The sequence below is a fragment of the Triticum aestivum genome, chromosome 7B, assembly GCF_018294505.1.
Source record: "Triticum aestivum cultivar Chinese Spring chromosome 7B, IWGSC CS RefSeq v2.1, whole genome shotgun sequence".
NCBI lineage: Eukaryota > Viridiplantae > Streptophyta > Magnoliopsida > Poales > Poaceae > Triticum > Triticum aestivum.
This window is the reverse complement of record NC_057813.1, coordinates 736,841,396-736,854,011: the sequence shown is the minus strand read 5'-3', so window position 1 is coordinate 736,854,011 and position 12,616 is coordinate 736,841,396. Positions and strand designations below refer to the sequence as shown.

General features: G+C 51.0%; 2 protein-coding genes across 2 annotated transcripts; both read right to left on the bottom strand.

Annotated features, from left to right (window-relative positions):
* Positions 1-433: 433 nt before the first annotated feature.
* On the bottom strand, positions 434-2,109 carry LOC123158047 (expansin-like A4). Its single transcript, XM_044576190.1, has one exon. The coding sequence runs from the start codon at positions 1,930-1,932 to the stop codon at positions 973-975; it is 960 nt and encodes a 319-aa protein (XP_044432125.1). The 5' UTR covers positions 1,933-2,109; the 3' UTR covers positions 434-972.
* A 5,130-nt stretch (positions 2,110-7,239) lies between these two features.
* On the bottom strand, positions 7,240-9,195 carry LOC123158677 (expansin-like A4). The gene is made up of 2 exons (XM_044576579.1): positions 9,136-9,195; positions 7,240-8,794 (listed from the first exon to the last, which is right to left on the bottom strand). The coding sequence occupies exons 1-2, from the start codon at positions 9,193-9,195 to the stop codon at positions 7,850-7,852; spliced, it is 1,005 nt and encodes a 334-aa protein (XP_044432514.1). The 3' UTR covers positions 7,240-7,849.
* Between the last annotated feature and the right edge of the window lie 3,421 nt (positions 9,196-12,616).

Sequence of the window (12,616 nt, the reverse complement as noted above, 5' to 3'; positions counted from 1 at the left end):
TTCAGTTTGATGTATGGATTTGCACAACAAGAAACTCTTTCAGTTTGATGTATGGATTTGCACAACAAGAAACTCTTTCAGTTTACTAGTAGATGTGTACGTGCAATGCACGTTGATATTAAGTAATATATTAATTACACGTAAATATTAGGTAGGATATTATCTGCATACTAAGTATGTGATTAGCATTGGCATTAATATTTTGTATGATATTAACTGCACACTAAACGTGTTGAGCGCTCGCCATTGGAGCAACCCGAGTCATTGGATTGGCCTGATTTGACGGCCGTGATTTGTTGGATCCGCCTCTTTGGGTATTTTTATATTGGCATACATATAGATATAGATATAGATATAGATTTATTATAGATGCAAACTATTATTTTGAGCTCATTAAACAACCGAGCATATCGACAGTTCATGAGTATTTGTCTGATTGCACAAACCGTGCCACAATATCTCATTGAAACTTATGCAAAACATCCCTCGGCAACATGCAGGGTATCTTCTAGTTTTTCTCTATTGTTTTGATTAATTTCTTAAGAAAAATTGTGAAATAAACACAGCACAACACAATGCAATACAGTTAACTTAGTCTTAGTCGGCAACTGGATCAATCTTAATCAGCCCATGCAATCAACCTACAACAGAGCTATGTACATGTTCTTCTCTGCATTAGTCCCTTCCCTCCACACGTGAAGCTACGCGCCAACCTCCTCTGTTTAGAGCTGGACAATGGAGGTTTTGTCCTAACCGGAACTCGTCGTCGACCGTGCACACATGCATGCATGTCGTGCGTTGCGATGTAGACGTCTCTGTACAGTGTACATGCAGCATCGACGGATATTCCGGCGGCCGGCCGGTGCAGATGTGCGTGTCTGGCGTCGTCGTCGGCGTGCAGGGCGGCTCCGATGGACCATCGATCGGTCACTGGCTCGACCTCCTGCTCCGACATGCAGTGGAGCCTGCGTATCATCTGAGCTGCTCGGCGTCGTCGCCCTCGTCCGTGGAGGAGCAGGAGGCGGCGCCGCAGGTGCTTGCGGCGACGTCGGTGACCCGCAGGCCGGTGTCGTAGACCGCGCCGGGCTGCCATTCCGCGGGGAGCACCGCCCCGTCGGTGCGCAGCCACTTGCCGCCAGAGCCCGCGGTGACCACGAACCGGAGCCGCAGCGGACCGGCCGGCACGCGCGACGTGCGCCACACCGACGGGGACGCCTCGCGCTGCGTCATGTACTGCCACGATGTCTGCAACGGTGCTGCGTTGTTGTTGGTGCCGCTCGAACCGGTGACCGCCTGGGCGACCTCGACGGCGGCGATGTCGGTCTGTCCGCCCTGGTAGAGGAAGCGGAGGGCGAGGTAGCCCCTCTCCCTGCTGCTCGTCTCCTCCACTTTAACCGCCAGGTTCTTGCTCTTGTACACGCAGGGAATCCTCCTGAAGTCCACGTCGACGGCTGCGTCGGCGAGCTCGGCGCCACGGTCTGGCGTGGTCATGGCGGCGAAGGCGTCCTTCGTGAGCAGGAAGCGGCCAGCTGCAGTCTTGTTCGTGTCCGCCAGTTCGCCTACGACGACGACCTTGACGCCATCCTTGGCGCATGCGCTCCGGCCCCTGCACCTCAGCTGGTAGCAGGCGCCGCATGCCCGACCTTTGCTAAAGAAGCCGGCGCTGACGGCGGCAATGTGGAAGCCGCCGTCGCTGGCCATCTCCGCCGCCGCCGCAGAGCCACCGTAGCCGCACGCGGCACCGGTGAGTGCGCCGGCGTCGGGAGGGAGGATGGACGCGGTGGACCTGCGCGGGCACCAGCCGCAGCGGTACGTCGCCGACGAGGACGAGGAGGCGTGAGCGCGAGCTCCCGGCGCCGAGGCCAGCAGCAGGATCAGGACGGCGGCCACCGCGGGGAAGAGGGCCAGAAGCAGCTGCGGCAAGGCGGCCATGATCGCCCGTAGGTGGTCGTAGATGGAAGGGATGTGATGGCCAGCGGTCGATGGATAATGCAGTTGAGACTCGTTTGAGAGGTGCGTGGTGGTTTAAAGCAAGCGGGCGAGGGAGCGAGCGACATTGCCCGGAGACGTGGGGAGCACGATGGATCCAAGGGCGGGAATGCGACGTGACCTCGCTCTCATGTCTCATGCGCGCGCGCAGAAACGGTCGTAAACTCGATCGCTAGTTGGCTAGTGCGTGCGCCAGACTTTGGACACGGGCGGGACGCTCGGTCGAGATTCGAGGGTAAATAATGGGCGTCGACGTCGACCGAGCTTGTCCGATGAGGACATTTGTACGCGTACGACGACACACGGGTCGACGGATGTCGCTGTCCGAAAGCGAGCTGCCTGCATGCCCACCATGAGTAACCAGCGCATGCATGCTGCCAGCCGTGTTCATTCCGTCCGTGATTCTGGAGTGACTGCGTGCATTGCACTCTCGACCGTGGCCGATCGATTCGTGACGACAATAATTTCCATGTGACAGCTACTCATGCACTTACATTAGTACTGCTGGAATTTAACGGCCATGCATGCATATGCACAATTTGGCACGTATTTTTAACGCAATCGATATTCCTACGGCGTCAGTTTATTTTGTAGCCAAACCCTACGCAATAGCTACACTTCAGTCGATTGAGTTTCAAAGTTGGGTCAGTCGATTTTGGTCGAAGGGAGAAACAGCCAGAGGGGAGGGAGAAACTCGCCGGAGGAGAGGAAGAAGCTCGCTGGGCAGGCTACCTCAATATCTATCTTAGGGTTTAGGGTGGGGGCGGTGGTGGATGGCGGTGGTGGGGGCTGCTCGTGTGGGGCTGTGGGGGTGGTTCTGGAGAGGGCGGGGCGGCGGGAGCCGGTAGTTCGTGGTGACGCCTGGGGGAAAAATGAGGCGAGGAAGAAAAAAAACGAGGTGGAAGATAATGCCATGGACATTGGATCTTGATCCGATGGTTGATATGAAATCGACTGACCACTTCAAAATTTTCAGTCGACTAATAAGTAGCAACTCCCAAACCCTAAGCCCGAAACTTTCAGGTCGGACGAGCCAAGAACGAGTTCTCGAGGCTTGACAGGTAGGAATTAGGCCGTTCAAATCAAGAGGAAAACAAACAAGACACCATAGCCGTTGGATAAAATTCCACCAAGCCAAATTCGACTTGAAACGAAAGGTTTTCAACGCAAACGTACATACATTTTTTTTAGAAAAGGAGGAATACCCTTGGCCTCTGCATCTGGACGATGCATACGGTCATATTATTAATTATTAACACAACACCTTACAAAGTCGTACAACTGTAAGAACAAAGTCATCGTCTAAGCAACATTTGTCGCTACTCCTATCCAGTTGATGAAGGAACGCTGATAGTCTAGGCCTAATACCAAACAGACTTCGCAGCCAAACCTGATGTGCTCCTCAACCAGGACGCCCGCCTATGGGCACCCACCAGGCCGCCGTGCTCCTCAACCGGGACGCCTGCCGGGTATGAGGCCGCCGCAGCCACCTGCCACCAATCCATCTTCAGAGTTGTACTACTGCATCGACCTTGCCCGGTCTAGCTGCCGCCGACGCCATCACGACGCCAGACAGCACCGACCTCCTGCGTGTGTCCATCACCACACATTTGACGCCAAGCCTCCGCTGCTCCATGCCGCCAAGAGCCGTCGCCATGAATATGTAGAAAGAAACACCGCTCCACCGAAGAAGCCATCCCTGGTCCCTTGAGCCCGAGTGCATCTCCAAGAATGCCGCCCCCAAGGGGGTAACGGCACATGAATGCCGCCGTCATCCGATCAACTGATCTAGGGTTTCCCCTGGAGGTATTGGGTGGGTTTGGGATTTGTACCTCGATGATGCCTTCATGAAGGAAACAATGATAAGGGCATCGTCATCACCGGCTCTGGCCAACGCCCAAAGACAAAGTTTTCACTCGGATCCATCCCAAGACATCCACCCGACAACCTGCGCACTGTCTCGACCGCCTTCAAAGCCCCAGATCTAGCCGCCTAGATCCGGCGAACAACCGCAACAGCAATGCCACCGTAGGAGCCCTGGCACACCGGCCATTGCCTAAATGCGCCACCACTGGAGCCTGGGAGGAGGACTCCCACTCCACCTTGCCAAACCGCGAGAGCCGCCGAGATCGATCCTGCACGCTCATCACCATCTCTGATCTGAACTAATCCGCGGCAAAACCACGAGATCGGCGATGCAGATCCGCCTTGGACAGGGATAGCACCACGCCATGCCGTCGCGGGAAGCCCGAGCTTCACCCGCCGCCACCATCCAGGGCCGCCACCCCGGGATCCAGTCGCCGCCGACAGGCCGAGCCGCCGGCCACCGCGACCAAGGCCGTCATGCCCGCAAGCCCATCGAACGGCCGGCGCCACCAGATCTTCCTCGGAGCCGCAGCTCCGCCTCCCCCGCCCAACACCACGCCGCCACCTTGCGCCGTCGCCTAACGCGCCGCCGCGACGCAGATCGAGGGAGAGCGCCCCGGCGCCATGGGTGACCCGCCTCACCTGATCTGGCGCGGGAGGGAAGAGAGCCTCCGCCGCCGCCATCAGCCGCCTGGGGCTTTGCCCGGCGACCTCCTCTAGCGGCGGCAGAGGGGAGGGAAAGGATGGACGTGCCCGACGTCGGCGGCTAGGGTTTTCAACCGAGCCGCCCTAGCGGGAGGGCGACGCGGGGACGGGACGCCAAAAAACATAAACATTCGATGCAATTAGTTGTCGAGAGTGCAGCGGTGCACGCGTGAAACAGTGGTCTCGTTGTTGCGTGCATGTGAGTGGTGGTCACCTACCGCTACAATGCACACACACGGGCTCCCTCAATCCTGAACAGCTCAAAATTAAGTGAGAGTGGCAGGATCGAAGGAATCTTTGTACTTGGACCCCGCCGACGGAGACGGAACGAGATATTGAACCAGACCGGCCGTACGTGGAGCACAGATTAATTGTTCCACACAACTTTTAAACAAGAAGAGCTGCAACGAGAATCAGAGATCTTCACAGCTTCCTTTTCAAACTGAATATACTACTAGTACAAATGTTGCGCGAAACATTTAAATACTTACAACAGCTGCTATGAGTATCACAGATCTTCACATTTGAACTTTTAAACGCTTATTATAACAGCTGCTATGAGTATCACATATCTTCACATTTGAACTTTTAAATACTACTTATTATAACAGCTGCTACGAGAATCAGCGATCTTGAGTTATTAACTAACTCCACCACACACACAGAATCAACTAATTAAGTTTTTTATGTAACTAATAATTAATTAATCAGAGCTGGAAATAGATCAACAGCAGAGATCGACGGACGTGCGTGCGTGCCATGAATGAGCTTACATATATGTATATGTATTTGCACTCCATGAAACCCATGTGCTAACAGAAAACCTCCTAGCTAGCACAATAATAATTCGCCCAAGGGAGCTGGAGATCAGCAGCACACACAGACCGATCTCCATGTTTTCGCCTGCTTATCCTCAAGGCTGTCTTCGACAGCATGTATACCAATATACATATTCGATTTCTCCAGGATGCATGGCAGTGTATTTATTCATCTTTGTCTGAGGATTATAGTATCAATCCCGAGAGATCGACCATTATACTTACTTAAATTAGCAAGCTGCCGTTATAATAAACCACAAGTATACGCTCGTAGTTGCGGACTGCTATGTAATTACGTAAATAAATGTTTAGGATTTTGCTATAAATCGACGTTAGATTATTTAGCATGGCAAATCAAACGTCTGAGATGGTAAATTATGTTGTGGCGAGGATGCCACTTTTCTTTAGGAAGGAGGGCAAATCCTTGTCATTTTCAGCTTTTGCCAGAATTTGCCATGCTTGCGAAAAGAATTTGTCATCCTCGTGACAACATAATTGACCATAAAAAACATTTGATCTGCCATGCCTAAGTCTATTTAGATTTTTTTACTTTTCCTTTATCTCTGGATTGGTTGATGTATTTTCGTTATTCAGTTAATGAAAAGGGTTATGAAAAAAAAGATTTTATACATTTCCAAATGTTTAATTAGCTACTTTGGATATGTATGGCCACATATTCCGGCGCAAGCTAAGTAGACTGATAATTCTCTGTCAATCTTACTTTTTTTTTCATACATACATATTTAGAGGAATTGTTTCTTTTTAATAAGGTAAGGGTGCAAAAGGATCTGGTACTACATTGAATTAAAGTGGTAGGACAATACTCTTACATTATGAGGAGTCAGGATCCAACAGGGACAAGAAATTACAAACCAGACCCTAACTTTTACAAGGAGGATTCGAACGGAAAAAAATAAGATTGCAACCATGTCCAAATCCACTCCCGGTTGGATCCAATTGCAATGTCGCCGAGCACGAAAACCACTTGGGATGCCACAACACCACCACAACACCACCAACAAGACATGCACCCCGAGTAGAAGCTTCATTGCCTTCCTTTTTAGCTCATGGTTTGCGAGGAAGATAGATGATTGTCTTTCGGCAAGATAGTTCAACGGCATGGCGACAATAGCCGGCAATCGACAACAGCAACACGCATTGTAGCTTCTTCGAGGACGCCACTGACGATGTGCTCTTTCCTATGTATGCTATCCAGCTCTCTACAACTCCTCTTCTCCTTATCCACCTCGACGATGGCTTAAAGAGTTGAGGCCAAGCAGAGGGCTCTCCTCCAGATCGGGTTGACCGACAAGTTTATTGCAGGAGATGCCAGTGTTGTCGCGGCTTGTGGAAGGAGGCACCGCACCACCACCATCACTAGCCAGACAAGAGTTGCTAGCCCGTAGTCACCACTCACACGTGACGGCGGCGCACTCCGTAACATCAACGCCACATGCCTCTGAGGTAGACTCAACCTTACTTCTACTATCTACATCGAGTTCCAGCGCCACTGGTGAAGAATGGGGAGAGAGCCGGGCGCCTCTCAACACGAGCGAGAGAGGGAGCGTGGGGTTTCAAAAAATGCCAGATTTTTTCCTAAAAAAATGTTCACCCAATTAAAAAATCTCTTCAACTAGTGTAAAAAAAAATTGTAGTTGAAAAGAATAAATCCTGCACGGACCTTAGTATTATCAATTGACTGAAAATTGGCAAATCTGTTAGGGCTACTTATCTTGTCGGGATTATCATTGATTCATGAGCGGTAGTTAAATGACGATGTCATCCTTGCACAATAAACTACTACTCTGCCCCATAATATAAAAATGTTTCAAGCTATGTTAAATTGAAAAATGTCCTTATATTATGGGACAGAGGAAGTAGAGATAAATGTCACCAAACTAATTCCATAGAGAAGACGGTGGAATAAGAATCAGCAATGGCCGCAAGATCTTTGGACTTGGCCCGCTGGGTAGATGCCGAATGCCTAATGCCGATAGCTCACCCACCCACTCATGTAGTGCATGCATGAGTACAATGACAACGATCTCAATTATCAACCGTGCCTATGTATAGCCCACTAGCTAGTATGCACTAGCTACTTGCAAGTGTGGTCAATGGCCGCCCGTCATGGTGGAAGCACAATCATAGAGCACGCACCATTTCTTCCGGCGGAGCTTCAGCGATGACGACGACGAGAAGTTGTAGGCGATGAAGGGGTCTAGGTTGGAATATCCCAAGGGCGTCGTTGCGAACTTCCATTTCTTTCGGGTTCCTTTTTGCTATTATGCCTCTTTCTCCGTTTCTCTTCCCTTTTCCGCGTGTGCTGCGTGTCACGATGTAGATGCAGCGGAACACGTACACATCCGTGCAGTGTACATGCAGCAGCAGCAATGCATCATCGACCTTCCCGGCGGCCGGCCGATGGCGTGCAGGCCTGGTCCGAGCGCGCGTCTGCGTCGTCAACTGAGCTCCTACTCCTCTTCGCCGTCGTCCCCGGAGGTGGAGGCGCAACTGCATGTGTGCGCGGCGACGTCGGTGACGCGCAGCCCTGTGTCGTAGACCGTGCCTGGCTGCCACTCCGCGGGGAGCACCGCCCCGTCGGCGCACAGCCACTTGCCGACGGAGCCCGCGGTCACCACGACCCTGACCTGCAGCGGGCCAGCCGGTGCGTGCGACGTGCGCCACACCCCTGGTGACCCCTCGCGCCATGTCATGTACTGCCATTTCGTCGGCGACGGTGCGGCAGCACTCTGCGCGGCATCAGGTGTCGCCGCCTGCGCGACCTCGACGGTGGTGATGTTGGTCTGGCCGCCCTGGTAGAGGAAGCGAAGGGCGAGGTGGCCCTTATCCCTGCTGCTGGTCTCATCCACCCTCACCGCCAGGTTCTTGCTCTTGTATGCGCAAGGTATCCTCCTGAAGTCGACGTCGACGGCTGTGTCCACCAAGCTCCCGAGCTGACCATCGTCACGAGAAGCGGTCAAGGCGGCGAACGCGTCCTTCGTGAGCTGGAACTGGCTGCCGCCTGTCCTGTTCGTGCCCGTCGCCGGTTTCGCCACGTCGGAGATGATGACCTTGACGCCGCCCTCTGCGCACGCGCTCCGGTCCCTGCACCTCAGCTGGTAGCAGGCGCCGCAGGCCCGGCCGCCGCGGAAGAATCCAGCGCTGACGGCTGCAATGTGGAACCCCCCGACGGCGGCGAGCTTGGCCGGGTCACCGTATCCACACGCGGCGCTGGTGAGGACGCCGACGTAGAGAGGGAGGAGGGAGGCGATGGATCGGCGCGTGCACCAGCCGCAGCGGTACGACGACGAGGGAGTCCCAGAAGCGCGCACGGGCAGCGATAGGGCGAGGGCGGCGGCCACCGCGAGGACGAGGACGAGGAGAGAAGGCGCGCCATGGTCGGTGGATCGATGAGGCTAGAGTCTAGAGAGCAAGATTTGTTAGTCGATGGATGTATGGATGGATGGATAACGAGGACTGGGATGAGGAGGTGTGTGGTTGAAGGCTCCCTTTAAGCACCAAGTTACACCTACGTCTACGTGGGGGGCATGAAATGAACGAAGATGATATCGAAGCAAAGGATCTTTTCAAGTCCACATGCGCGCCAAGAATGGTCTGAATAAAGTCTTAAACTATATAGTAATTAACATGTGCTCATGGGCTGGCCGTAGGTCGTGTCTGCCTGATTCGGACGGACCGATCGATATGTTCATGGCTGTCCTTGTACGAAAGCTAAGCTGCACAGGCGCATGCGTACGTTGCGCCGGACTGGCGGGCACGTATAGTTCACGACCCCAGCCTGGTACGGTGTCGCCATCGGCATATTCCTAAACTCCCAAGCTAAATTGCCGAAAAATGGTTTCACCCGCTTTGTATTACAAAGCAACCAACCGAACTATACAGGGATAGGTGCTAGAACGGAAGCAGCACAGTCACGCCCCAAAAAAACGACAGAGAAAGAGCAAAAGAAACAAATGATCGACAACGGCGGATCAACAAAAACGAAGAAGCCTCGCAATCGCTGCGCCCACCGGGATCTTCCACTAGGCTCCAAGACTCCGAAGCACCGGCACCTATCAACACATTCAAGAAGGATCGCGACGATGACGACACTGCTGCCAAGGGTTTCTCCCGGTACACGACGAGGCGAGAGAAATGATAGCCCTCGACGCCTTCCCGGAAGGTCAGGTGGCACCCACAGGCGCCACCGCGCCGGCGTCGGCCATGCAGATAGGGGTTTCCCCGATCTCAAGACGCACCTCGGGCGCTCCGGAGCCTGCCACCAAACCAACCACTACCCTGCGCCAATGCGGTCTTGAGGCCCCACGCCGTCTCACCACGGCACCGCGAAGTGAGGATAGCATGGTGAATAATCAGAGCCGGTACAGTTCACGACCCCAGCCTGGTACGGTGTCGCCGTCTGCATATTCCAAAACTCCCGTGACTAGAAGCTAAATTCAGAGGCGAGCAACCATGCATGCACATTCGAGGGCCTGTCTTGACGTCTTGTGGCGCCATGTGAGCCACGGTGGGCACCTACGGGCACACGGGCTAAGTATAAACAGTTTTCTAGCAGTAGCTGCCAACTGAGGTTCCGGCCGGTGGGGGCACCGTCGTGGAAGAAGAAGAGCGGGCGGGAAGGGATCTTCGGATTTCCAAACCCGCCGGCCACCAGACTCGCGCCTCACTCCTTCACCCACAAGCTAGATAGAGAGAATTTTCCATTCCGGTTTATGATAGGCCCCTTGCCATTTCCAATGATCGGTCGACGCAAATAAACAAGAAACAAGGGAAACAAGTTAGGTTACCTGGTTTGTTTTCAAGTTCCAAAAGTCCTTGCGTTACACAGCCAGGACGGGAAGGGTGGCCATGACCATGACATTTCCCTACTAGTGGATGCATTACTCTGGAATAATGAGTCGTAGTACTACATAACCTCATCAACACGTACGTGTGCATGCATGCACAGGGTTTCTCTCCATTAATAAGGAACAATCTCTCCATACAAAGTGCACAGTGGAGCATGTACATACTTGTTCCTACATTTTCATTATTTTGAGAACGACGGCTATATGCAAGTTGTCTGAATTTGTAATTTGGGTAAGTTGATTTCGTGGGAGAAAAAAGAAGGAAATGAGGCTGAACTCCGAGGCCGAGCCGGGGAGCTTCGCGGCGAGTGGCAACGAGGTGCGGGAACACAGACGAGGCAGAGCAAGGAGCAAGCCGAAGTGGGGAGCTAGAAGCGAGGGGATTCAGGGAGGGTGAAAGGTGAAGCAAGAAGAAAGAAAAACATCACGTTAGATCTTAATCCAACGGTCCAGAAACTTGACTTACGCAAAATAAAATTTCAGACGACTTAGTCCCTACTTTGAGATCGGTGTTTGTTCCTTCATGTCATCGGTGGTCAGTTAACCGTAGTATTTATGTGTACTATACATTCATGCATGCAGAGGGAGACACATCACACTTTAGTTACAACAGCTGCCATGAGAAAGATCTTGCAAGTTGAAACACAATGAACTAATCGATCAAAGTTGGAAGTGGACGTATCAACAAGAATCCATGTGCCAATTAGAAACTAGTACTAATGCAATAATAACTTTCAAGCATGCAGCTGGAGAACAAAATCTCCCTGATTTTGACTACGTTGTCGCTGAAATTGTTTGCGATCGCAGCATAATTTATTCTAGTATGAAACCTATTGTAAAGCTGCATTGATACTGCTACTGGCAGATTTGATCCCAGCTTCATATTCTATCCGTCTATATTTAAAGCGGCAATTTGAAATGAACTAATTAAAGGAATGCTCCAAGCTACAAATATTCGTATGGTACTACTAAATTGAAGGTGTACACAGTTGTTGGATTTGGCGATGATTGATTAGCAGCTACGCGCATAGTTGTAGTTTCTTGTGATGATTAGACCGATCTCTTAGCTCACCCAGCCACCCTGTGTCCATGCATGCATTAGTCTAAAATGACGGTGATCTCAAGTCAAGTGTGATGGCCACTCATATGCACTAGCTAGCCGGTTTCTGGTGTATTGGTCAATGGCGCCGTGATGGATTCAGATTCATGAAGAACGCATCGTTCACCTATATTATATGGCATCGCATATATATTATACATGCCTATAAATAGACAATTCTAAGTACGACGTGCCTGCCATGATAATAATGTCGTCTTGTATGATTATATCTAATCTCGCTGCTAAAAAACTGGCTTAAATAAACTTAGCAAGGCAGTTGGAGAACAGATCTCTGTGATCGATTATTACCAAATCATCATTTCAAACAGTTTGATGACGACCAAATCATCATTTGAAGCAGTTTGATAATGACCGATGGTTTAACTTTTGTCCGTGAATTTGGAATATCAAACCCAAATTTGCACAAAAGTGTTTGTCAGCAATAGTTCCACATGCTGGGCCATTGCAAGGATGGGCAGCACAACACAAGAGATACACAACATGGCAACATTTTATATCACAAGAGAGGCCGTGCACTTGATAATTAGAAATTCAGGAGAAGTTTAGTTGAAAACCACCCATATCATCTACTAGTGCGTGTAATCCATGTGCCAATTAGAAATTAGTCGTACAATGATAATTATATATCTAACATGCAGTTATGCAAAATACGGCGAATAATTGGAAGCCGCACATTGATGCAGTTTCTTGTGATGATTAAGCTTCACCGCTATCTTGGGTTACGCCCCCTAGGCACCGCACTCCCCGCAAGCGAAGTGTTGAAAAGGTGTTGCATGTGCGCTGTGACGGAGGCACATGTACTTAGTTTTCCTAGGTAGTCCATGGATTTGGTTGTAATTTTATTATGTCTGGTGTTCTTTGTATTGTCATGACTGAAGATGAATACATTAAAAATTTCTCACACACAAAATTTAAAGAGACAAGCATGTGCTTGAATCAGTTTTGGAGAAAAAAAAGATGAAATTTTTTGTCAAAACTGAGAGTAAAGATGGGATGAGGATAAAACAGATCCCCGTCCCATCTTTGTTTTCTTGGAAATGATTATTTGGGCTGGTCTCCCCTAGTTGATTTTAAGATGAAGGCATTGAGCATTTCCACTCGATAAGTGGATTCGCAAAAAAAAAAAAAACACTTGATAAGTGTCTCCAAATTCCATAGAGAAGCATCAACAATGTCCGACGCATGGCATCTCCAAATTCCTAAAAACCCTCTGGCCGGCCGGGATATACATATGAAGAAACATTAGAGAT